Genomic DNA, 21,463 nt, shown 5'->3' with positions numbered 1-21,463 from the left:
TTTTTTTTTTTTTTTTTTTTTTTTTTTGATGTAGTACAACAAGTGTATATTACCCACAAAGTCTACTGTCTATGCAGACTCCGATTCGACGTCTCACGAAGACTGTCCGAAGGAGAACTCAGGAATCTTGATGGTGCTAACAGTCCAGGTCTTGCCATTATCGCTGGTCGTCATGTCTCCGGTGACACCCTCGCCCTTGGCCATGGTGTTGATGTAGTTGGGATCGGCAGTGTCCAGGATAATGGTGGTGTTGGTCCACGCTACAGTAACACAATGCATCAGCCAGTGATCAAAGAGCCAATAACTGGAGATACTGTCTGAGATCGGAAAAGGGATAGGAAGGAGAAACTTACAGTGAGCACCAACAGTGCCGCAGTTGTCTTCGGCGCACTCGACGGAGCTGCCCCAGCCCTGGGCTTTGCCGTCGCTGGTGGAGAGTGTCGAGACCGTCTTGCCGTTCACAAGAACAGTCTGCGTGTAGTTTCCGGTGCTGCCATCGAACTTGTCTATAATCGTTTAGTTTGATGATTCCGTCCTTGGAAAGATTCGGATATTTCTTACAGTGCATAGTAACCGCATCTCCAGCAGAGGCAGAAGAGGAGTCGCCCTCTACGGGCATCTGCGTGTTTGCTACAGAGTTATATGTCAGCATTGCCATTCGAATAACCAAAGTTATTCAACCTTTAAAGTAAGCATACTAACCTCCAGTACTCAGGAGCGTATAAGCATAGATACTCCAGTCATCCGACTGCCAGTTATCGGCGATTGACTGGATCAAATCACCATTGGAAGTACCCATTCCAACCCAGAGAGAAGCATCACCAGAGGATCCACTAGGAGCCTTGGGCAGGTGCAGAGTGGAAGTGGCCTCGCGGATAAAAGTGTCATCGGAAACAGGACCAGTGCTGAAAGCAGGGCCCATGGCGGCATTTGCGCCGTTGAACGCCATCATGGCGAGGACAGGGAGGGTCTGACTGATGGAAGGCATTTTGTTGGATGAAGAGGTTTATCTCGATCTGCTAGATTGATTTGATTTTACAGTCAGTAAAGCTAAGTTGCAAAGGTCTTTACCCTTTATATATCTTGTTTATCTCCTGGGTCCGTGGAGAAGACGGATACATTGCTTAATAAAATAAGCAAGTGGTCTGATTTAAGTGACACATAGTCCAGAGCTACTAGTAGCACGTCGAAATCGCTGTCTCATATAGCTGCAATTTAGCTATTGTCGCCGTCGATGAAGTAGCTCTATGGCGGTATGATCGTCAGGATGCTATGTCTGAAACGTAGTCAAAACGTGGGAATCCACTTTTATTAACATTGCATGGATGGATCACTTCGTATAATATACGAGTGTTATATGTCTATGATAATATTAATCTGGGGATTTCGTCAAATCTGCTGTGTATATTGATCGTTTGGCCTTTCCTCAAGGGGTAATATTGTACGCCACTGGCATTCTACTAGCCATCTACCCGGCCTATAAAGATCGAGTAATATATAGCCTATTTAAATCATCCAGAAAATTTATCCTCCAATAGAATGTATCACTGCCATTTTCTCCATTTATCCTCCACCTATTCCGGGCTGTCTTCTTTCCATTCTTTCTCTAGGTTTACTTTCCCATATCATCACCAGTTGAACAATTTCATTGACAAGGTGTTTCCTTTTTTTTATGAAATATTCTTGATAATTCCTATGACACTCAATCTATGTAGGCTTTTAGATTATTTTTCTAATTCTACGTTGGAGAAAACACTGAGTCAAAGGAATCGGGAAAAAAAGATCGGGGATGAAAAAAAGACAAAAAAGAAATGCATCATCCGTGAATCGAACACGGGCCTCATCGATGGCAACGATGAATTCTACCACTAGACCAATGATGCGTCTTGATGTAATGCACTTGATTTTAATGTTATATATTCTTGAACTCTATAAAACTCGAGATGACAATCGCTTCTTTGGGTTGACATTTATGCAGTCCTGGAATGAATGTATTTTCGTGTTGGGAAATCATAGTAAATATCAATTCGGCTCTGAACATTATCAAAAAACTGCCAACACCAAGAAAAATGGCCGGATCCGTATCCTCCTGTGCAATATATATATATCTATATATGGTGTATGTTTCCTTGTTGATCTTCTTCAATCTCACTAGGCTTCCGGAGTCCATACTTGACTTCCACGTCATCCTCATCATCCCTAAGATAGAGATCCCGCAGTATCTCGAGCTTCGGTATAATACAAAGCGGTATAGCCCCAATTCTCGGTGCTCCCAGAGCAATAAAAGCACATCGAAGACTTATAAATGGCAATCCACGGCATGGTTTGGGTGTATCATCCATGACAGGCGTTCTTTGCATATTTCCAGCCAGGTAGAAGTATCTATATAGCCCACCTTCCTCGTCGTCAGATATGATGTCTTGTTGGAGTCGATGGTCGCGATACATAGAAAGACTCATGATAATCTTCTATCTCTTTCTTACATCGCCCGAGGCTAACTTAGAATACATATTACAGACCCGTCTAGGATTGTGTATATTCTCAATGTATAACCTTGATCACCCAGATGACGTGTAGCTAGTGATCTCCTCCTGACTGTCTGGCCGATATACATGTTCTGGCGATTCAACTGGAACCTGAGACTCAAACTCGTCTTAGTCTCTCTACTCAGTCTCGGGATATTGTAAGTAAAGAAAACACAAATATAGTTTAAACCACAAGATCTAACTGGATAGAGCGCTATGGCCGCTTCCCTGGTCAAGACAATCGAATATCCAACCATTATCAAATCGACAATCCCCGCACAAAACAAAGTGACTTTCTTACAGTGGATGTTTATCGAAGGCGACATCGCCCTAATCACCGCATAACTTCCATGTCCCCGGCCTTTAATTGTAAATTGGGTCAAAAGTCGGATAAAATGGCCTCGATCAACACACAGAAGACTATGTTCAGCCTCGGAGAAAAGGCTACGAGGTGACTGGAGCCAAAACTGGAAGTCAAGATGGATGACGTCCGGTGGAAAACGAAATGAGGGAGATGACCTGAGAGTCGGATCCTTGTTAATATAACAACGCATATCTTTACTGGGGATTGGAAGTTTTCTAGACAAGCATATGCCTGGGATTGTAAAGCAAGTGGAAGTGACTGAGGTTACAGATGAGATACCCCTGACGGAATCAAATTATTGACATATATGTTGTTTACTGGATCCCATCTTTACGAAGCAGTTTTTCCTACGATATTTACGATTGAGAAGCCTTGAAAACAGGAAAAGAAAGGTATTCAGAAATGCTCTAATCTAGTCCCATCATTGGCGCTCTTACAAAGCATCCTGGAAAGCCTTGACATAAGTCTGGCAGTCATTCTTCTTGCCCTTCCACACGTTGTTGTACTTGGTGCCAACCTTAGCAGCTGCGATGAACTGTTAGCTTTTGATCCCCAAGAAAACAAGAATGAGAAACTTACCTTCCGTCTGGGCGTGTTCAACCTTGGACTTCCAGTCTCCACTGAGCTCCTTGGGTTCCAAAAACTTCAATGTCTTGGTGGTATCGCTCTTCTCCCACTTGCCCGTCTTCGGGAAAGTCTTGAAATATACTTGTCCACGATGGCGCTCAGTTTTGGAGTCCAGGTGGTAGAATTCGCCCTCAAAGTCCAGCTCGAAGTCGGTGTTCTTCTGGACTTTACCAACGAGGATGGCAGTATGGTCAAATCCATACTGGTTTTGCGTCGCCTTCATTTCTTGCTGGGGGGGCAGGTCGGTCGGAGTCGAGGAGCCGGCCTTACCCTTGGTCCAGGTGACCTGGATGGCATACTCCTTGCCTTGCTCCAGTTTCTTCTTGCCCAGAGACTTTTGTATCTGCCGCAAACGCTCGCTCTCTTTAGGAGGGGCGCGTTTTTCGACGTCGCCATAGTCGACGCTGTTATTGCTGATGTCTCCAGAGCACTCCTGGACATCGCTGGGAGCGCCAATGGGACCGGCACCGACACCCACGGAGAGAGTGGCCAGGAAGACGGAGAAGAGGGTGGAGAATCTCATCTTGACTGCTGCAGGATGGTTTCAAAGATGTGGTTTGCTTGAAGATTGAAGTGATGAAGAGAGAATTGGATTGCTGTTGATGATGATTTGAATTCGAGGAATTCTGCTTCAATTTATATCCTGTCGTCCTCGCTATATCCCTCATACATGGCTATGCGAGTCCATACTGGTGACGTGAGAGTCAAGCAACGAGGAGCTGGCAGGAATTGAATCCATCCCGCTGATTGTTGCTATGCTGAAGCAGAGGCAATTCTCCTGACCAGCAATGGATTGACCATGCATGGTCAAAGTCATGGGGGCTTATCATTTCTGCCTTGCGTCCAGTGAAGCCTCAAGGTGAAGCTGCGGCAGAATTTATCCAAGGTGAGCAAGAGTTATACTTTTCTCTTGGCACAGGTTCAAGCTCAGCACTATAACTTTCATAGGTCATCATAGCTCCCATAGGCTATTGAGATGAGTAAGATTATGCCTAACGGCGCAGGCTCTTTGGGGCCATGCCACGGTCTATTGCCGACACAGCCTCGCAGCCTCGTCCCCCACTCGATCGACAGCCGCGCTTTATTAAAACAAAACCCCTCAACTTCATTTCAGTTACACACCAACCCTCTTCCAGCAATCGGTCCTTTTACTTGTCTTTGTCACTCAATCAGACTTCTCTGACCTGTCACATCATTTCTGGCATCTCCCACTACCCGATATGAACGACCCCCGACATTGGTACGAGAGCGTCGACGAGCTGGCCGCCCAAGGCCTCCTCACTCCTGATGCCGCGTTCAACAAATTCAACCGGAATATCCTCAGAAGGGGCGTAATAAACAAAGAAAAAGAACTGCCACACCTTCAAAACACCTTTGACTCTCTTTCTACGGAAGAAAACGGCACGAAAAGACTGACCCAGTCTGCATTCCTGTTCTTCCTCGAGTCCCGCGGGTTTCTTCCACCGTCTCTGAAAGAGGCAGGTGCCCATGTGTATCGCAGTCTTCTCTACCTATCTCAATATCCATTCTATGAATCGATTCCAGAGGCTCTCAGCTACGAGGAGTTTATCCGTGCGCTGGCATGGACTATGCCTGAAAGGCCGAGGGTCATCTATGATGAAGATTCTGACGGTCGGACCAGAACACCAGCTGACTCTAGGAGGAAGCTGTTCCAAAGTTTTGCAACAGTTCAAAATGGCCAGTTTGCTCCCTTTGATGTGGAGCACGCGAAGAAGCAGGCGGAGAGAAGAGCCTTCACTTTCACTGACGCTCATGCAAGACTCTGTGCTAATTACCCCAAGACAAACTACGACGATGACGGTGATGAAATGTTTCATGATATTCTTGATACACTGTACGCCATTCAGCCCAAGGAGATTGGGTGGGCGGCGCCTCCTCGAGACTCCTTTCGGCCGACAGCAAAGAAACTTGTGGGGAGTGAACGCGTCCATCAATTCAGCATCCCCCAGGAGGAGTTTCGAGCTCTTGTGAAGCTGCTAGTGGCTACGTATCATGGAAAACCCAGAGTTCCAGTCGAGCAGGACACTGGGTTGGACCATGTCGTGGATTGCATTGTCCATCCTGTTGTCCAAAATTCTGATAGTGGGGTTACCTGGGATATGTTTGAGGAGGCCATTGGGAATGGAGCAGTAAGTTTAGTGATTACTTTTGTCTGGTATCGAGCGAGACACTGACTTGTCTAGCCACTTCTTTGGTTGGGCCTTGAGCGTTTCCTGTGGCCGTTCTACAAAGGCACCGACGATGAGAATGTCACTCGAGAGCTCCCACCGCCAGGAAAGATCGCCGCTTATCCTGTTATGGCACAGCTCAATTCTCTGGATATCCATCCCTTTGTCAGTTTCTGTCCTGATCAATACAAATACTACGACGTCAGGACAACGCCAGTCACGGCTTCCACCCTGGAAGACGATATAAGCGCATTGCCATTGCACGCAATGATCTTTCTCCTCTCCGGAAAGAACTCACAGACTGGGGAGAAGACCATATTCGGCTACTACCTTCCTATAGAAGAGTTTGGATACCCACCCTTCCTGTTTCAACTTAGTGGCATCCAAGACGCTTTCCGTGGAAAGGGCCCCAGGCCAGGCCGTAAGCTGGAGAATGGCGAATTGGTTTTCGGGCAGAGAGGTAATGGTACTTCGTTGGTGCTGCAGAATGACTCGAAGAAAGCAATTGTGTCTCACAAATCTTCTGGACAAGATGGACCTATGTATGCTGCTACTTCCTGGCGAGGGGACTGGGAGGTCGAAGTCGAGGTGGAGGAGATTGAGATGTGGCTTGGGCCGCCGCCGCCTGATTTCGATGACTACTCTAATGATGAAACAGAGCAAGAGGGAGAGGAAGAGCAGGAGAAGAGAGAGGAAGGGGAAGAAAACTGATTGTGATGGATTATACCCACTTTTTCATGCCAAAATACCTTCGTCCATATCTACACAGCTTGATATTGTAGACAGGAGGAACATCATAGAATAGAGTTCTTGGTCGTATGATCCGGAGGAAAGCAAAGATATATATAGATCATTTCTGACTACTATAAAGGGAAAAAAACAAGACAAACTATCGTCAGATGAATGTCTCTTACTCGCCAGTCATACTGGCCATGACAGGCTCCGCCACCAATTCCCTGCACTTTCACAGTGTCTTAAGCGGAGGGATGCCAATGGAGAATGGACTTGTCAAACCAAAAACAATAGCCGATCCGCCGAAACCGAAAAAGTGATTATATGAACAACCCCTCATGGATCAGCATTTTACTTATCGAGTCAAATCTGGGGATGCTTTTCACTGCATATCTCTATTGACCCAGGGATCAATCTTGTTATCTGCCTGGTATCTAGTAAAGCTGCCACCCGCAACGATGCCCGCCTCTGCTAATATCCCACCTATTGCACTGCCATTTGTGAGCGACCATGCTAAGAGGACGCTGGACTTGGTAGGATGCCCGGATTGAATAATCCCATCTACGTACCTAGGCTGACTGAAACGTCAGGTGGAGAAGTTTGTGGAGGAAGAATGCATCCCAGCCCATGCCGTCTTCGAGACGCAGTTAGGGCACGGCAACGCCCGGTGGAAGAGCAAACCAGCCATATTAGAAGGCCTCAAAGCAAAGGCCCGTCGGATAGGGCTATGGAACATGTTTATGGCCGGGGATCACGGAGCTGGGTTCAGCAACCTGGAGTATGGGTTGATGGCGGAGTATCTGGGGTAGAGTCACATTGCTTCCGAGGTATCTTGAATCCTATTACAGTGAGTATACATATGTTGATATTATGAACAGGCAACCAACAATTCGGCCCCTGACAGGGAAACATGGAACTTCTAGCCAAGTATGGCACTACGGAACAGAAGCGGCGATGGCTGGCCCCGTTGATGAAGGCAAGGTCCGGTCTGCCTTCTTGATGACAGAACCTGATATCGCCTCAAGTGATGCGCGCAACATTCGCTGTGATATACGCCAGGACGGGGATGAGTATGTTATCAATGGTTCGGTATGTACTCTTCATTCCTTGCTGCCAGCCACCGACTCTGCCTGGATAGCTAATGGCGTCAGAAATGGTGGTCTTCCGGTGCTGGCGATCCCACCTGTGAACTGTACATCGTGATGGGCAAAACCACCACAGCGTCTGATACAGGCCCGTACAGCCAACACTCGGTTATCCTGGTTCCGGTGGATACGCCGGGTATCACCGTTCATCGGATGTTGTCCGTGTACGGACACGACGATGCACCGCATGGACACGGTTATATCACCCTCCAGAATGTCCGCGTCCCGATGTCCAATATAGTCCTGGGCAAAGGACGAGGATTTGAAATCATCCAGGGTCACCTTGGGCCAGGTAGGATTCACCACTCGATGCGGACTATCGGAGCTGCCGAGAGAGCACTAGAATGGATGATTGCACGAGTCAACGATGAGACTAGGATGACTTTTGGAAAACCACTCTCCGCGCACGGAACCATTGGCGAATGGATTGCCAAGTCCCGGATCGAGATTGACACGGCCATTCTGGCCGTGTTGAACGTCGCTATTAAAATCAACCGAGACGGTGCAATGGGGGAAATTGCTGCAGCCAAGGTGTTGGTGCCCCAGACGGCTTTACAGGTCATCGATCGGGCTAATCAAGCCTACGGTGCTGCTGGGGTTTGCCAGGACACGCCCCTACCGGGTCTGTGGGCATCGGCAAGGACGATTCGCATTGTCGATGGGCCGGATGAAGTACATTTGCAGCAGCTGGGGAGGAGAGAGATCCAGCGTCTGGGTAAATCAGCGCCGGAGAAGATTGCAGCACAGAACGCAGAGGCTGGCCGGCTGTTGGCTTGCGATGGGTTCTCTAGAGGTATGCTCAAGGCTAGCCTGTAGGTATAAGACAACCTGTACTCAACATTATGGAGAATCCTAGCCGTGAAATGACCATAGTGCATTGGCCTAATATAGCTCAATGGATATAACTACATCTAGACACTCCCTGTGATATACCGTCTCAGAAAACCATCCAGATCCTCCTGCGGCAAGCCCAACTTGTCATTCCACAATCCATTTCTGACTGAAAACTGCGCCAGATTCCCCTTTCCATAGACAGCCCCAGCAATCATGGTCAGCACGCCCATCGGCTGTCCTTCCTTCCACTTGGTCGCTCCATCCGTCCACAGACCATCAACGGTGCCGTGGGATAAAACGAATTTCTGATTGGTGATTGTTTCAAGTGACATCAAAACCTGATTCTGCGTGATGGTGAAGCTATTTACATAGACATATTGATTCTTGGTAAGATCAGGCTTCGTCAGACACTTGGCGATAGCCCTCCCAACCTGGTCAAGATTGGTAGCTTCAAAGGGGATATCTCCACCGTCAAAAATGGTGGCCGTGCGTGCAGGTAGATTCCAGCCCCCGAAACCAGGGATATTCAAGCCCCAGTCGAACATGCCTCCGGTGATCACGGCAGTCCAGGAGATTTTGTCTTCATGCGTCTTCAGGTACTCGACTGTCTGACGCTTGTCCACCAGGAACGGGATGAAGTCTGGTGCAGAGCCGTCTGAAGTGTCGATGCCATATTCAGATGGGATGAAGACCTTGACTCTGACTGCAATGGCGACGTCGATGAAGGATTTCTGTAGGGGAAATACATCCCCAGGAGTGATGCTGGAGATGGTGCTGATGACTGCATCTTGGCCCTGAAAGATCTCTTGCAGAGACGCTGCAGAGTAGTCGGTTTTGACATGTCGCACGCCCGCGGGCATGGTGGCCTCAGATGACTCCCGCGTGAGTCCAGTCACCTTGAAGCCTTCTGCCTGTAAGGCTTTGATCGTTGATTTGCCTACATTGCCGCTCGCTCCGATGACAAGGACGTTTTTAATCAGTGGAGAGGACATGACTAATGAGAGGTAACAGGGGAAGTTGCTTGAGAAGGACAAGATTGAGACTAACACAGTGAAGTAGAGATGAATAGCCCATCGACCATATTTATAGCATTTATATCTCTTCGCAATATGATAACAGATATTGTGGAAGTGGTGATGACAAACCGGCGCCACCCGAAAAATCGATTACTGATATCAGCCCGACTTTGTCTTCTTCTGATCACTTCTAATCAAATTATTCTCCTGGGTGGAATTAATTTTACGTTTTGAGTCGTCCCGAGCCAATAGCCTGACGTGTAAGTTTTCCACATATCATCTATTTGTAAGCCATCCGTTTCTGTCGTTTGAAGATGAAGAGAGATTGCAAACGAAAGAGATAGGAGCATAGAGTGCAGGATGATACTTACCTCGGCTAGATTTTGTTTAACTATGATAGTTATATTGATATATCCTGATCACTAAACGAATAACTATTTGGAGCCATACATATATAAACAGTCGACTGCCCATACAATTCTTTCCAGTAAACATCTTCTACTGTTTCCTTTTCTTCCCATTCAACCAGTTACCATGACAAGTCACCTTCAAGTCGACGTGTATGTCGCACCAGCGATACCGATAGCGAATAATCACCCAGATCCATCGAAAAAATGGTTCTCCCCAATCTGCTGCACCCTCATTCAAGGCCCTACCTCCGCCGTCCTGGTCGATACGCCCCTGACAGTCGAACTCTCCCAAGGACTAGCCGAGTGGATTAAGAAGACGGCACCGGAGAAGAAACTTCTCTTCATCTATACCACCCATGCCCACGGAGACCATTTTCTGGGTAACCCGGTCCTCCGACACCACTTTCCCGAGGCCAAGTGTGTAGCGACTTCGTCAGTCGTCAGCGGCATTCAGAAGGGGTGGCCTGGTAGTGTGGATAAGTGGAGGAAGATGTTCCCAGACGACCAGGTAGCAGAAAACCAGGCTGTCCCCGACCCGCTCACGACAGGAGGCGAGTTTGAAATCGACGGATATGGTTTCTTCGGCGTCAATGTGCCACATTCCGATACAGAGGCTTCGTCGTTTCTGCATGTGCCTGACCTACGATTAGTCGTTTGTGGCGATATCGTCTACGGCGACTGTTATCAATATCTCGGAGAGGCCAACACGGCAGAGAAAAGGAGAAAGTGGTTGGAGGCTCTAGATCAGATCGCGGCCTTGGACCCGCACATTGTTGTACCTGGTCATAAACGGGCATCACAGGCAGATGGGTCGTATCTGATTGCCGCGATGAAGGAATATATTATCGCATTTGAAGATGAGCTGAAAAAGGCCGGGAATGCGAGTGAGCTTGAGCAGGCGATGCTGATGCGGTATCCCCAGCGGTGGAACAAGTTTCTCTTGGAGTGGAGCTGCAAAAGCTCGGTGGATGAGTTATTGGCCTAAGCGCATGTGAATGACATGGCGCATATGTTTGTAATTCATACATGATGAGAAGCATAGCTATCAATACTTCCATGGAGACACCAATCAATGTGATTTCCAGCAACCGAAAAAAGGATTACTGAACCCGAGCCGGGTGGGACTCAAACCCTGTCATCGGCCAATGAAGTCTTCGGGAGAAAGAGTCACTGACGAATAGAAAAGTCATTGTGGCTTCGACAGCTTACCAATCATACGATTACGCTGCAATTGAAGAACAGTTCATATTTGAACTCCAGCGTGGCAACACTCACTGCCGACCCCTCTTTCTTTCGTCCGCAGGAATGCCATCTTCGACACATTCTCAACATCATGCCTTAGAACGAGACTCAGAACGACTCATAAATGTCATCCCCACTCACTCCGCTCGGGTCTAGCCCGTCAGATCTAGATCCCACACCAGAACTGACCTCTTTGCTTTCCGCCTCCTCATATCCTCTCCCAGTACAACTTATGCCACAGCCAGAGAGTGACCAACAGTCGCATTTGTACGGTGGATATGGCGGGGAACAGTTACCCACATCTGATCCACCTGGATCGCCTATCCAGGAAGTATCGCCCTCTCACCTGCAGAGCAACGAGTCGGCTAGTGTAACAGAGCCGCCTCGCCGGAAACGTGGGAGACCTCGAAAAGGGGAAGTTGTCACAAAAGATGATCGTCCAGATGAGGTGCGTGTAGAATCACTCATCTCCCATCCGGTAGTGCCGGTAGGTTAATTAGATATGTATTCCAGAGACGCCGGGTGCAAATTCGAGTTGCACAGCGCGCCTATCGCAACCGTAAGGACGAGGCGCTGACGAGATATGAAGCCCGCATTGCCCATTTAGAGGCAGTGATGAAGCGGATGAATTCAGCTGTACAGTCATTCAGTGAGGTGAGCACGCTGCGCATAACAGTGTGTTTACATCGAATACCGATCTCCAATCTCATCTGCGGGAAACTGTCGAGATGTGTGAGTCTCTTGTGCAGGAAGCTGGTCCGTCCATTGAGAACGAATCCACGATCGGTGGCATCTCTTTGCCTACCACAGAGCCCCTGTTGTCCCTGTCCATAGAGACAGAGCAGGAGAACGCAGCTCCATTGATCAGACAGGGACAGCCAGCGTCTCCGTTGGATAATGCCACCAACACCATCTCAAACCTCAGAGGATTCCCAATGCCTCTCAGCCCCGGATCTCCCCTTCTGTTCGACACTGCGGCCAGCACTATTGTAAAACTATCCCAATTTGTTTCCCAACTCCGCTTGGCGTGTGTATATCACGCGTACTTCTCGCTGCGCAACCCATCATTCAAACTAGACAACCTGCGCCGGAAATTTCGCTTTCTTCTCAGCATGTTGAGTCGCGAGCGCCTCACCTGCTATTTCGAAGCCACATTACACGCCCGGATCCAGCCAGAACGGATGACCGAGTGGGAAGATATCCCGTTTTTCAGCGTCGGTGGCGCGGGAACGCATTACCTCCGGCCTTCTTCATCGAATATCAGCCCTCTTCCCCGGAGAGATGGAGTTCGGGGCTCTGTGCGCGAGGACCCCTTGTCCGGATTTCCTGTGGGGGTGCAAGGGGAGATGAGTGGGGAATGGTTTGATATTCGAGATCTCGAAGGGTTTCTGCAAGAGAAAGATTTTGCTCTGCTCACGCATCCACCGACGGAGAAGCAGGGCTCATTGAGGCAGGCTGTGATTAGCGCTTCGAGTTTGATCAAAAGTAGGTTCTTCTTCTGCTTTATTAACTCGTATCTAATGCCTCGGTAGTTCTAGTAAGCACGTGTATCTGCCTCGGCCGCTCGCCTGGATGGCGACGAAATGATGTTGAAAATGCCGTGCGAATAGCCTTGTGCACATGACGAATTCAAATGCCAGAAATAAACAGTGCTTGAAGTGTATTGCTCCAACAGAACAATCTCGGAAGCAGCCGAATATAATATCAACTACCCTATGCTGTGGTGGAATACGCGATGAACTAGGGTCAGAGCGTATTCATGGCCTATCAGAAGCTGTGACAAGACCCACCGATTGTGCAAGTGTTGCAGATGAAGAGAACATGTGGGCGTGTCAGGCTGAAAGTGAAAATGAGGAACTGAGAATGACGGGCCCAGTTTATATGCAGCTGCAGCCAATCGGAGGCGTGCTGACTATTTATAATTGCTGCTGTGTTTGTTTCAACTCACTCCACCTATCAATATGAACAACCACCCTGTATGATTCTTTATACCATTTCTATCATTATAGATGCACATTTCAATAAAACTAATAGGTATATAGATAGTGATGCTACATTTGAAATGTCCTCAACTGAGCTCCTCCCAACTAGTATCTCCGCGCGAGCCACTAACGACCGATCTGCAGGAGCAATTTCCCGCCTCATGCAGCAGTGGAGCACGAGGCCCACTGCCGATAGCTGAAATCTTTTCGGAGCTCACCTGCGGCTGCGCAGCCCAGCTGTGCGTTTAAATGAACAACCAACCTGGACCTCACTCTCGGATGCTCCAGCGCTGCCAACATGCTCAAGAGGCTCTGCTGCTGCAAGTCGGACAGAGCGGACGGGCACCAAGTCCCGCCCAGCCCCGTCGCGCTGCGTCAATTGCCTCGCCCGGCAAGTGGCCAGGTTGCGCAGAAGCCAGCGACGCCCAAGACACCGATATCGCCGCCTGCGCCTGTTAAGCAAGACGCGTCTCCACCAGCCCACGTGGATGAGAAGCCGGTCAGACGCGATCTCTGGCAGGAGGCGTTTGATGCGCTGAGTGATGACTGTAAAAAATACGTATCTGTGCATGAGGGCGCTTCGACGGCCGCTGCGATCGATGATGTGATCCAGCAAACGGAGCAGAAATACGCAGAGTGGGCGAAGGAGGCACTGCGGATCAGAACTCACGATGGGAATCATGTCGATGTTCGTGATGCGGCCAGGAAGATTTTAATCTCGGCGATCCAGGCCAAGGATGCCATCGCGACGTGGGCTTCCTTTGATCCTGCCGGTCATGGTGAGTTGCCTCTCGATATTACTAAAAGGGATATCTGCTGAACAGGGTCTAGCATCGGCTGCATGGAGAATTGTTTCACTTGGATTGTTGGTAAGAATCCATGGCAGTCTGTTCTTTGCCTCGTGTGCTTGAGCTGATCAGGAGGCAGATGGTGCAACCTCATATCCATCGGCGAGATGCCGCTCTTGCTGCATCACAGTATCTCGCTGATGCTCTTGCCTTTTTCACCCCGGTTGATTCGCATCGCCGAGGCGAAATTGGCAGCAATCAAAAGCTGGACGATGCGCTTCTGGGCGTTTACACTGCCCTCCTCGACTATTCAGCAGAAGTGAACAAGCTTCGGGAACAGAACCCTGCTGGTATGTTCATAGAACCAGATTGTCATGATATAGCAAAGAGCAGGCTGACAAACCCAAAGGTAATGGACTTACGAGTGTCGCTGCAATTGCCGATCAGCCACTGTCGCAACTCAAAGCAAGTGTAGAAAAGAAGGGGCTCGGCGCTGAAAAGTGGACCAGCCCCAGCAATGACCCCCGTAAATTAATTCTCATTCTGGAAGTGTTCGAACCGTGCTGATGTCTGACAGATGCCCGGGAGGTTGCTGAGAACATACTGGCCAAGATTGATCAGTCCATCGACCGCAAGAGTGTTCGATCCAAAACTTCGAGTATGACTTTGCCAGACCAAACCACGGTTTATCAGACTGACAATTCCAGGTGTGGAAGAATACGAAAATATCGTCGAATGGATGTCTACTGCAGACTATTCGAAAGTCCAGAACGAAATGCAGGAAGCTCGAACCCCCGAAACTGGGAACTGGTTTCTCAATTCAGGCCATTACAAGGGCTGGAAGGCTTCGCCCGGAAGCATCTTATGGCTGCATGGAGCATCGGGCTGTGGCAAATCTGTCCTCAGGTAGACAAGTATCCATCCGCGCGAAAACTCACACTAACCGTCTTCAGTTCTACTGCCATCCGGGATATCCAGCAATTCTGTGAAGAGGATGCATCGAGATCGTTTGCATACTGGTACTTCCAATTCGACAATCGCCAAACGCAGAGTCCGGAGAGCTTGATCAGGTGCTTGATTCGACAGTTCAGCCAGAAGCCACTGGCACCATCAGTAACCGAAATCTGGGAGGAGCACAGCTCTCGAGGAACTGAGCCCGATGGGAAAACATTATCAAAAGTTCTGCATGACGTGCTCTCAAATGTCCCCGGTGAGACTTTTCTGGTGCTGGATGCATTAGACGAATGCCCGGATGAACCGCGACGCAAGGAGAGACAGACAATTCTATCACTTTTGGTGGATCTTGTCGAGCAACATAAGAACAAGCTGCATATTCTCGCAACGAGTCGGCCGGAGGAAGATATACACGCCAAGCTGGGAGAATTTCCAGCACTCAACGTGGACACCCGTCAATCAGAAGATGTGGGAACTTTTCTTCGCGCTAAAGTTGGCGAGGGAATCTTCGATAAATTCGATCAGCAAACACGAACCCAAATCATCGATGGGATCCTGCAAACTGGACAAAGGTACATTCTTGTTATTCATTACTTCGCGCATAAAGGGTCACTGACATATGGCTGGCTGAACAGGCATTTTAAATGGGCTGATTTGCAAATTCAACGATTCGCGCAATGTGATACCAACGAGCAGATCGAGAATGCCCTCCAGACGATTCCAAAAAATCTCGAGGATGCGTATCAAGAAGCTCTAGGCAGGATCCAACAGAGCGACCATGAAAAGGCGCGCTCGATCTTTATGCTCCTGTGTCTTTCACCTATGCCACTCGAACCGAAAACCGTTGCAGCCGCAGTGGACTTTCCCGCCGCAGATCTTGTCAAGATCTGCAACCCTTCTCTGGTCACCGTCAAAGATGGCCTGATCAGACTGGCTCATTTGTCGATCAAGGAATTCCTCGTAATACAGATCGTCCCCGAAGAAGATGAAGAAGATTTGGAGGAAGATCCCGAAGAACTTCCTGAAGAAGTACCCGAAGAAAACCCCGATGAAGATGCCGAAGAAGATCCTGAAGAAGACTCAAGAGAAAACCATCCGTGTCGGTTCACGGAGGAGGAAGGCCACACTGCCTTGGCCAAGCAAACAGTTGACCTTCTGCTTTCTACCAAGGATGGGATCTTGACCGAGGAGATCGCTATGAATCAGCCCATGTTAGTCTATTCGGCAAGGCACTGGTACCTTCATGTGGCTGCCCTGGCCAATATCCACCCGGAGCTAGTAGGCAAGGTCAGTCATATCTTCTGCGAGCCCAACATATACTATAATTGGATGCGGATATCCCCGGGTCGATACTCTGCTCAGGATAACCCATGGCACAAAACACTCGAGCAGTGCCACCCGGCAATCTGTCAAGCCTCAAAGATGGGATTCTACCGCCCTGTGCAGGCTCTGCTTGCGGAGGGATCAGATCCTTTGGCGTCATTTGATGCATCTGGAGAGCAAAATGCATTGACCGAGGCTGTCAAATACGGTCACGTGGATATCCTGAAATACATGCTAGGGTACGAAATTACCATCCCCAAAGCATCAGTCCAGCACATTTTCGGATCCATCGATCTTCGCGTTATCGGAATAGAGACGTTACAGACCGTCTTTGACATCTTCTGGGAGATAGGTGCGCTGCGAAGTGCATCCGAAGAATCCGAGGATGTCGTCGATAAAGATATCGTGAATCGGATCGTTCAAAACCCGTCTTCGGGGCCGGAAATCCTCGAAATGTTGCTTTTCTGGCTCGAGAAGCCATTTACCCTGGCCATGGACGATGTTTTGAAAGCAGTGATCGGTTCCAGCCGTCCGGAGGAAATCATGCGAATGCTTTTCGAGAAGTGCAACGACGATGTACAAATCACCCCCTCGCTTATGATGTCCTTTTCCAAGAAGCTCGGCGTGATGGATATCCTTTTGAAGAAACGGGGGGCTGAGCTTCCTCTGGGTGACGAGGTTATTTCGTATATCGTCGCTAATGCAGACTGGAAAGTCATGGACCTTCTCCTGCAGGCTCGTGGAAGTGACATCCCAATCACCGAGGGAGTGTTAATATCAGCAGTTGCGAAGGGCTCACGGGCAGGAATGATTCGGTTTATCTTCGAAAAACGACAGCCCGGCGCCGAGATTAACGAGAATATCTTGACTGCCGCCGCAAGTAATCCCCGTGGACAGGAAATCATGCAATGTTTGCTTGCCGAACTTGCCCCAAGCACACCCTTGACCGCGAATGTCATCCAGACACTGGCTGGGAATCTCGAATCCGGAATCAATATGACGAAGATGGTCCTGGTCCGACAACATCCAGGCTTTGTTGTATCCGAGACAGCGCTGGAAATCGCTGCGTCAAGAGAGAACAATCCGGTTGAAATGCTGCAATTGCTTATCCGCAACGGTGGCTCGGATATCCCCATCACAGAGAACGTGGTGTTAAGGGCCGCTGAGAATCCCCATTGGGGTCCTTCTGTGTTTGAGTATCTGTGCGAGTTGCATGGGAACACCCTCCCCATCACGGATAAGGTGCTTGTCGCCATCGCGAACAGTACCCACGACGATGCCACCCGATTCCTCGAAAAGACCGTCAAGAGATTTTCTCTGCCACAGTCGGTCTTGGAAGCAGCATACCAGAATCTCGGCGATTCTATTGGATCTGCAGTCTAGATTTACCGTTCATGTCATGACTTTTCTAAGATTCCCACGTCTATACCAGAGAATCAGTCATGGTTCTAAATACCCTACGTGGGTGACCACCCGCGAATCCCTGTTGTTGTATGTTTCTGCGACTTTTTGTATATATTCCTCAATTTCACGATTTCCATCCGTATATACCTACATGGGTAATCAATAAACCATGGTTTTTCCTGCACCATTTTTGGCAATTCTGAGGTCTAGCCCGACCTCCTTTTCTCCGTCTGTAGATCAACTCCAAATCCTTCCCCGTATTCTGGTTCCGGCCCGGAATTCGCTCTCCCCGCATTCCTTCCAAAAGTCAAAATGGCCCAATTCGCCACACGAGAAACTCTGTATAAACTTACTATTAAATCTTAAATGCCATTTCCGGGTGCAGTCACACCCCGCCTTGAGAAACTGCCATTTCTGCCAGCCGTACATGTCTAACTCCACCAACCTCCATGTATCACGACCGATGGATTAAGTATGCCGGCCTTGAACATCGATGCCATCTATCGCAATGGCAAGCGAAACATCCATCGTCCAATCGACGACCCAGATGACTTGATCCTGGAGAGCTGGTCGCAAGGCCTCATGGTCGGGTCTCTGCTCATCATGGCCGCCATCACCACCGCCAACATGCGACGCGGTGTTTTGCTTCACAAACTGATTTTCCTCGAGGTATACATCTACCAACGGCAGTTCATATACCTTTTACTAATGCGATCGTAGTTGATTCTTGCCATGCCACAAGGGACTTTCATATTTGTTCCTGAACCCGCGTACGGCTGGTATCTCGCCGCCACGACCATCGGGCTGATCATCTCCTGGAATCTGCACAATGTCGTCGCGTGGATGAAGAACCGGCCGTTCCTCAGCCGAATAGGATCAATCATTTACATTGGCACTGTCGCTCTTGTCCAGCCGTACTGGGTGCTCGAGATATACGCCAACTTCACCTACTTTAATAACATCAATCAGCTCTACTTAAAGGTTCGCCCTTGGGAACCTCTTTTCCGGTAGGACAGAGCATTCTCTCTTCATAGGATTATTTCTAATTTTGCAGCGATCCCTGGTGGATATACACCACCTGCAGCTTTGTCTGGGTGATCAAGACGCAATACAGCTTCGGCTTCGTCGAGTTGGTGCGCCAGAGTCCTCGGTTCGGCATCATGCTCGTCTCCATGTGTCTGACGATTATCTTTATCATCCTTGATATTCTGAGTGTGACTGGTGTTCTCGACGGTGACATGACAACGGGCATCAATCCATTTTGGAAGGTATTCAACCGGAAGATGAGAGATGTATAAATCAACCGCTAATATATGCAGCTATGCTTCATCTTCAAATGTCTATGCGATACCATTATCCTCGACGATTTCAAAACAGCACTGGATAAGCTACGGACTCGGTGGTTCTCACAACATGGAGGATGGGCAGGTATTTACTATCTTCTGCTATTATTGCTGCATGACTTACTCACATCTTGCAGGCTCTCAATTGGACAGCAATGAGACTGGGCAGAGCATTCTGTCAAGGAATCGGACTCTGAGTGGACAAGGTACTTTGTGATGACTGACAGCCTTTCTGCATCCGGATATATACAAACTTTAATAGATGTGAATGTGAAATTTAACATACAAACTGAAGTAATTTCAACTCTGGTTCATTTCCCCCTCAAAGCTTCAACATTTCCGCGGAGATCTCTAAAGTATTTTACCTAAGATATAACCCTCCACTGAGATGTGTTCAGTACATACGACCACAGGGTGTGGAGAACAGGGCTTCCCGTCCGCTCAGCCGTACTTAAGCCACATATTGCGCTTAATAAGTAGTAAATGAGCCTTTCTGCCCTCTAAACCATTATAGCAGATATTAGGGTGAGTGCTGGTGAGAGGGGTGTGAACTCTATACATCTGACCACTAGGGGGTGATATGGGCTCACTAAGGGGTGATTAATACTCACCACCCCATGAAATAGATGGTTTTTATCAGAAACTAGAAAATATTAGGCATCCAGATGCCAATAAATAGGCCGTGAGCCCTTATTACTAAGTTCTTATTGTTTTAGGTTCCTTTCTATGGCTTCTCTTTCTATCTTTATCTTCCTTAGGAGCAACACATGACTATCACATGACTATATATACTGAAGGCAGAATGCCGCAAACTTACAATATCACACGGTTTTACTATACTCTGTATGTGATAAACCTTCCTTTTTTTTTTTTTTTTTTTTTTTTCCAGTAAGAGTATTGCACCAAAATTTACCAGAGTTGTGACACACTCAAAATACGCGTAGTGAAAACGTATATGTAGTAATTCAACTGAATTCTAGTATTCTAGTATGAAGAGAGAGAGAAAATACAATAGCCGTCTCTTAAGTCAGCAGACCCACGCCCCTTTCAGCGTATTGGTCTGCCACACCCATACGATAAATCCCATGTAAATAATAAATTTAAGGCTATTCAACCTCCCATACACCACTATCATAGCTAAATTTAATGCTAAAGAAGAGAAATATATCTCTAAAGCTATATAAATCACTAGAACCCAAGAAAAGCCTAATATCAGTATATTAGCCAGGGATTTTTATATAAATTATTAAAAACTCTAGGTATATTTTAATAACTATATTAATCTTACCTTATTGTTACGGCACCCTTATCAGTGACCGTACCAGGCAGAATCAGGCGGTCAAAGGAAATGGATATTCTTATTATAGAGAATTACAATTTACTATAATAATGCTCTTTATAACCACTATCTAATAACTACCCATATCATGTGATAGTGCCACACCCCGGAACCCGGCAGCGACCTGACGGCGACCTCACGGCGAGGTCTAGGCGGGTTCCCTGAACCACGTGACTATAGCTAAACGAGACTGTATTTAGAAGACTGCACAACAGATGACTGCAGGGCAAGCGATCGATTTTAAGCAATACCACCCATACGTTTAACCACGCAGGGTTCTCGCTCATAGTACGCAGGCGACTCGCAACCAAAATTACCAATCCACGCACCTCCGGCTCCTGGTGCTTTACAGATAGGAATACTATTTAATATACTATAAATAGTATATAACATAGTATATAGGTACCTAGTAGAATACTATAGAGTTTCCCAGCGCTTATAAGAAAGATAACCCCTTATTTAACTTCAGTATTTACAGTGGCTATAAGGACTATCCTATGCCTGGTCTAGAGGTTTAGACTGCTGGGTCAGGCCATAGTACCTCTTCTAAAGTGGCTAACACCAATGCTACGGACACTACTTCCTATCAGAAAAATGCGGGCACTTGCAGCAGCAGCCTTCACATTCACGAGTACACTCATGATTTCAGCTACTGAAGCGATGGGAAACATTTGTTTGGTTCTATCATTGAGACTTTGGGGCAAGATTGATCTGAAAAGGTGCAACTAGTGGTCTGTTAATAAGGCTGTACCTTATAACTGAGTTAGAAAGACGACTTTGTCACCTAGAACTTGCAGTAGTAAATTTAGGGCCTATATCGGACTATGTAAATGTTTCAGTCAAATAATTTACCATACATCGTTGCGCCACATTAAGAACTACAAGCGATCCAGGAAACACCAGGATTGGAAAGTAACCAATATGTAGAATGCAAACATAAGATTTCCAGTGTATCAAACCGGGTGCCATGAAAGCATTCCTCAAGTGCAAGCGAGAAAGGTGGGGAGGTTGATAATAATAATCAAGTGAGATAAAACGCTGGGCGCCCTATAATTAGGATACTAATCAGTTTCACGATTGCAATCGACTTGATTCTGCGAACGTCTGCGTCTGATATAGCCTAGCTCCCTGTTCAGTAACATGTTACCTCTTTGTACGGCATCTTAGCCACTTAGCATATGCTGAATTATGAAACTTCATGACATTGCACCCTCCAGGATGACTTCATGATCGTAAAGCTAGCTTT

The 21,463-nt window shown here is 47.8% G+C and overlaps 10 protein-coding genes and 1 non-coding gene across 11 annotated transcripts; 7 read left to right on the top strand and 4 right to left on the bottom strand.

Moving 5' to 3' along the window:
• Positions 1 to 32: 32 nt before the first annotated feature.
• On the bottom strand, positions 33 to 1,244 carry ASPWEDRAFT_165722 (uncharacterized protein). The gene is made up of 4 exons (XM_040829914.1): positions 703 to 1,244; positions 562 to 630; positions 354 to 506; positions 33 to 260 (listed from the first exon to the last, which is right to left on the bottom strand). The coding sequence occupies exons 1-4, from the start codon at positions 986 to 988 to the stop codon at positions 94 to 96; spliced, it is 675 nt and encodes a 224-aa protein (XP_040683620.1). The 5' UTR covers positions 989 to 1,244; the 3' UTR covers positions 33 to 93.
• A 568-nt stretch (positions 1,245 to 1,812) lies between these two features.
• Positions 1,813 to 1,883, bottom strand: ASPWEDRAFT_t218. Its single transcript has one exon. It is a non-coding gene; the product is annotated as a tRNA-Gly (tRNA).
• A 1,439-nt stretch (positions 1,884 to 3,322) lies between these two features.
• Positions 3,323 to 4,039, bottom strand: ASPWEDRAFT_177675 (uncharacterized protein; the record flags this gene model as incomplete). Its single annotated transcript, XM_040831697.1, has 2 exons — positions 3,323 to 3,414; positions 3,469 to 4,039. 2 exons carry the CDS (start codon positions 4,037 to 4,039, stop codon positions 3,323 to 3,325), a joined length of 663 nt encoding a protein of 220 aa, XP_040683619.1.
• Positions 4,040 to 4,609: 570 nt separating this feature from the next.
• On the top strand, positions 4,610 to 6,616 carry ASPWEDRAFT_188343 (uncharacterized protein). The gene is made up of 2 exons (XM_040832222.1): positions 4,610 to 5,666; positions 5,721 to 6,616. Exons 1-2 carry the CDS (start codon positions 4,737 to 4,739, stop codon positions 6,414 to 6,416), a joined length of 1,626 nt encoding a protein of 541 aa, XP_040683618.1. The 5' UTR covers positions 4,610 to 4,736; the 3' UTR covers positions 6,417 to 6,616.
• Positions 6,617 to 6,895: 279 nt separating this feature from the next.
• On the top strand, positions 6,896 to 8,398 carry ASPWEDRAFT_33159 (uncharacterized protein; the record flags this gene model as incomplete). The annotated part of the gene is made up of 4 exons (XM_040833744.1): positions 6,896 to 6,970; positions 7,028 to 7,242; positions 7,316 to 7,526; positions 7,589 to 8,398. 4 exons carry the CDS (start codon positions 6,896 to 6,898, stop codon positions 8,396 to 8,398), a joined length of 1,311 nt encoding a protein of 436 aa, XP_040683617.1.
• ASPWEDRAFT_46682 (aromatic alcohol reductase) lies at positions 8,183 to 9,455 on the bottom strand. The gene has a single exon (XM_040836817.1). The coding sequence runs from the start codon at positions 9,406 to 9,408 to the stop codon at positions 8,494 to 8,496; it is 915 nt and encodes a 304-aa protein (XP_040683616.1). The 5' UTR covers positions 9,409 to 9,455; the 3' UTR covers positions 8,183 to 8,493.
• Positions 9,456 to 9,634: 179 nt separating this feature from the next.
• ASPWEDRAFT_300028 (MBL fold metallo-hydrolase) lies at positions 9,635 to 11,287 on the top strand. The gene is made up of 2 exons (XM_040833351.1): positions 9,635 to 9,692; positions 9,813 to 11,287. The coding sequence occupies exon 2, from the start codon at positions 9,967 to 9,969 to the stop codon at positions 10,825 to 10,827; it is 861 nt and encodes a 286-aa protein (XP_040683615.1). The 5' UTR covers positions 9,635 to 9,692; positions 9,813 to 9,966; the 3' UTR covers positions 10,828 to 11,287.
• ASPWEDRAFT_299975 (uncharacterized protein) lies at positions 11,019 to 11,696 on the top strand. The gene has a single exon (XM_040833349.1). It carries the CDS (start codon positions 11,209 to 11,211, stop codon positions 11,578 to 11,580), a length of 372 nt encoding a protein of 123 aa, XP_040683614.1. The 5' UTR covers positions 11,019 to 11,208; the 3' UTR covers positions 11,581 to 11,696.
• A 323-nt stretch (positions 11,697 to 12,019) lies between these two features.
• ASPWEDRAFT_121977 (uncharacterized protein) lies at positions 12,020 to 12,708 on the top strand (the record flags this gene model as incomplete). Its single annotated transcript, XM_040829123.1, has 2 exons — positions 12,020 to 12,569; positions 12,617 to 12,708. 2 exons carry the CDS (start codon positions 12,020 to 12,022, stop codon positions 12,706 to 12,708), a joined length of 642 nt encoding a protein of 213 aa, XP_040683613.1.
• A 656-nt stretch (positions 12,709 to 13,364) lies between these two features.
• ASPWEDRAFT_33155 (uncharacterized protein) lies at positions 13,365 to 17,514 on the top strand (the record flags this gene model as incomplete). The annotated part of the gene is made up of 8 exons (XM_040833743.1): positions 13,365 to 13,845; positions 13,898 to 13,935; positions 13,994 to 14,204; positions 14,264 to 14,380; positions 14,432 to 14,512; positions 14,562 to 14,760; positions 14,808 to 15,380; positions 15,444 to 17,514. 8 exons carry the CDS (start codon positions 13,365 to 13,367, stop codon positions 17,512 to 17,514), a joined length of 3,771 nt encoding a protein of 1,256 aa, XP_040683612.1.
• Positions 17,515 to 18,009: 495 nt separating this feature from the next.
• Positions 18,010 to 19,095, top strand: ASPWEDRAFT_177668 (uncharacterized protein; the record flags this gene model as incomplete). The annotated part of the gene is made up of 5 exons (XM_040831696.1): positions 18,010 to 18,204; positions 18,256 to 18,542; positions 18,590 to 18,803; positions 18,855 to 18,963; positions 19,016 to 19,095. The coding sequence occupies 5 exons, from the start codon at positions 18,010 to 18,012 to the stop codon at positions 19,093 to 19,095; spliced, it is 885 nt and encodes a 294-aa protein (XP_040683611.1).
• Positions 19,096 to 21,463: the final 2,368 nt, after the last annotated feature.

This window comes from Aspergillus wentii (assembly GCF_001890725.1).
Source record: "Aspergillus wentii DTO 134E9 unplaced genomic scaffold ASPWEscaffold_10, whole genome shotgun sequence".
NCBI classification, from domain to species: domain Eukaryota; kingdom Fungi; phylum Ascomycota; class Eurotiomycetes; order Eurotiales; family Aspergillaceae; genus Aspergillus; species Aspergillus wentii.
The sequence above is the reverse complement of the archived record's forward strand: the minus strand, read 5'-3'. Positions and strand labels throughout refer to the sequence as shown.

What these genes read in the sequence shown, in the direction of transcription:
- ASPWEDRAFT_165722 (XM_040829914.1), bottom strand. Translation starts at nt 988, where the DNA reads ATGCCTTCCATCAGTCAGACCCTCCCTGTCCTCGCCATGATGGCGTTC. An exon ending in AGATGCGGTTACTATGCACT is followed by an intron (nt 507 to 561) that starts GTAAGAAATATC and finishes AAACGATTATAG; the next exon opens with ACAAGTTCGATGGCAGCACC. An exon ending in CGGCACTGTTGGTGCTCACT is followed by an intron (nt 261 to 353) that starts GTAAGTTTCTCC and finishes GTGTTACTGTAG; the next exon opens with CGTGGACCAACACCACCATT.
- ASPWEDRAFT_188343 (XM_040832222.1), top strand. Translation starts at nt 4,737, where the DNA reads ATGAACGACCCCCGACATTGGTACGAGAGCGTCGACGAGCTGGCCGCC. An exon ending in AGGCCATTGGGAATGGAGCA is followed by an intron (nt 5,667 to 5,720) that starts GTAAGTTTAGTG and finishes TGACTTGTCTAG; the next exon opens with CCACTTCTTTGGTTGGGCCT.
- ASPWEDRAFT_46682 (XM_040836817.1), bottom strand. Translation starts at nt 9,408, where the DNA reads ATGTCCTCTCCACTGATTAAAAACGTCCTTGTCATCGGAGCGAGCGGC.
- ASPWEDRAFT_300028 (XM_040833351.1), top strand. Translation starts at nt 9,967, where the DNA reads ATGACAAGTCACCTTCAAGTCGACGTGTATGTCGCACCAGCGATACCG.
- ASPWEDRAFT_299975 (XM_040833349.1), top strand. Translation starts at nt 11,209, where the DNA reads ATGTCATCCCCACTCACTCCGCTCGGGTCTAGCCCGTCAGATCTAGAT.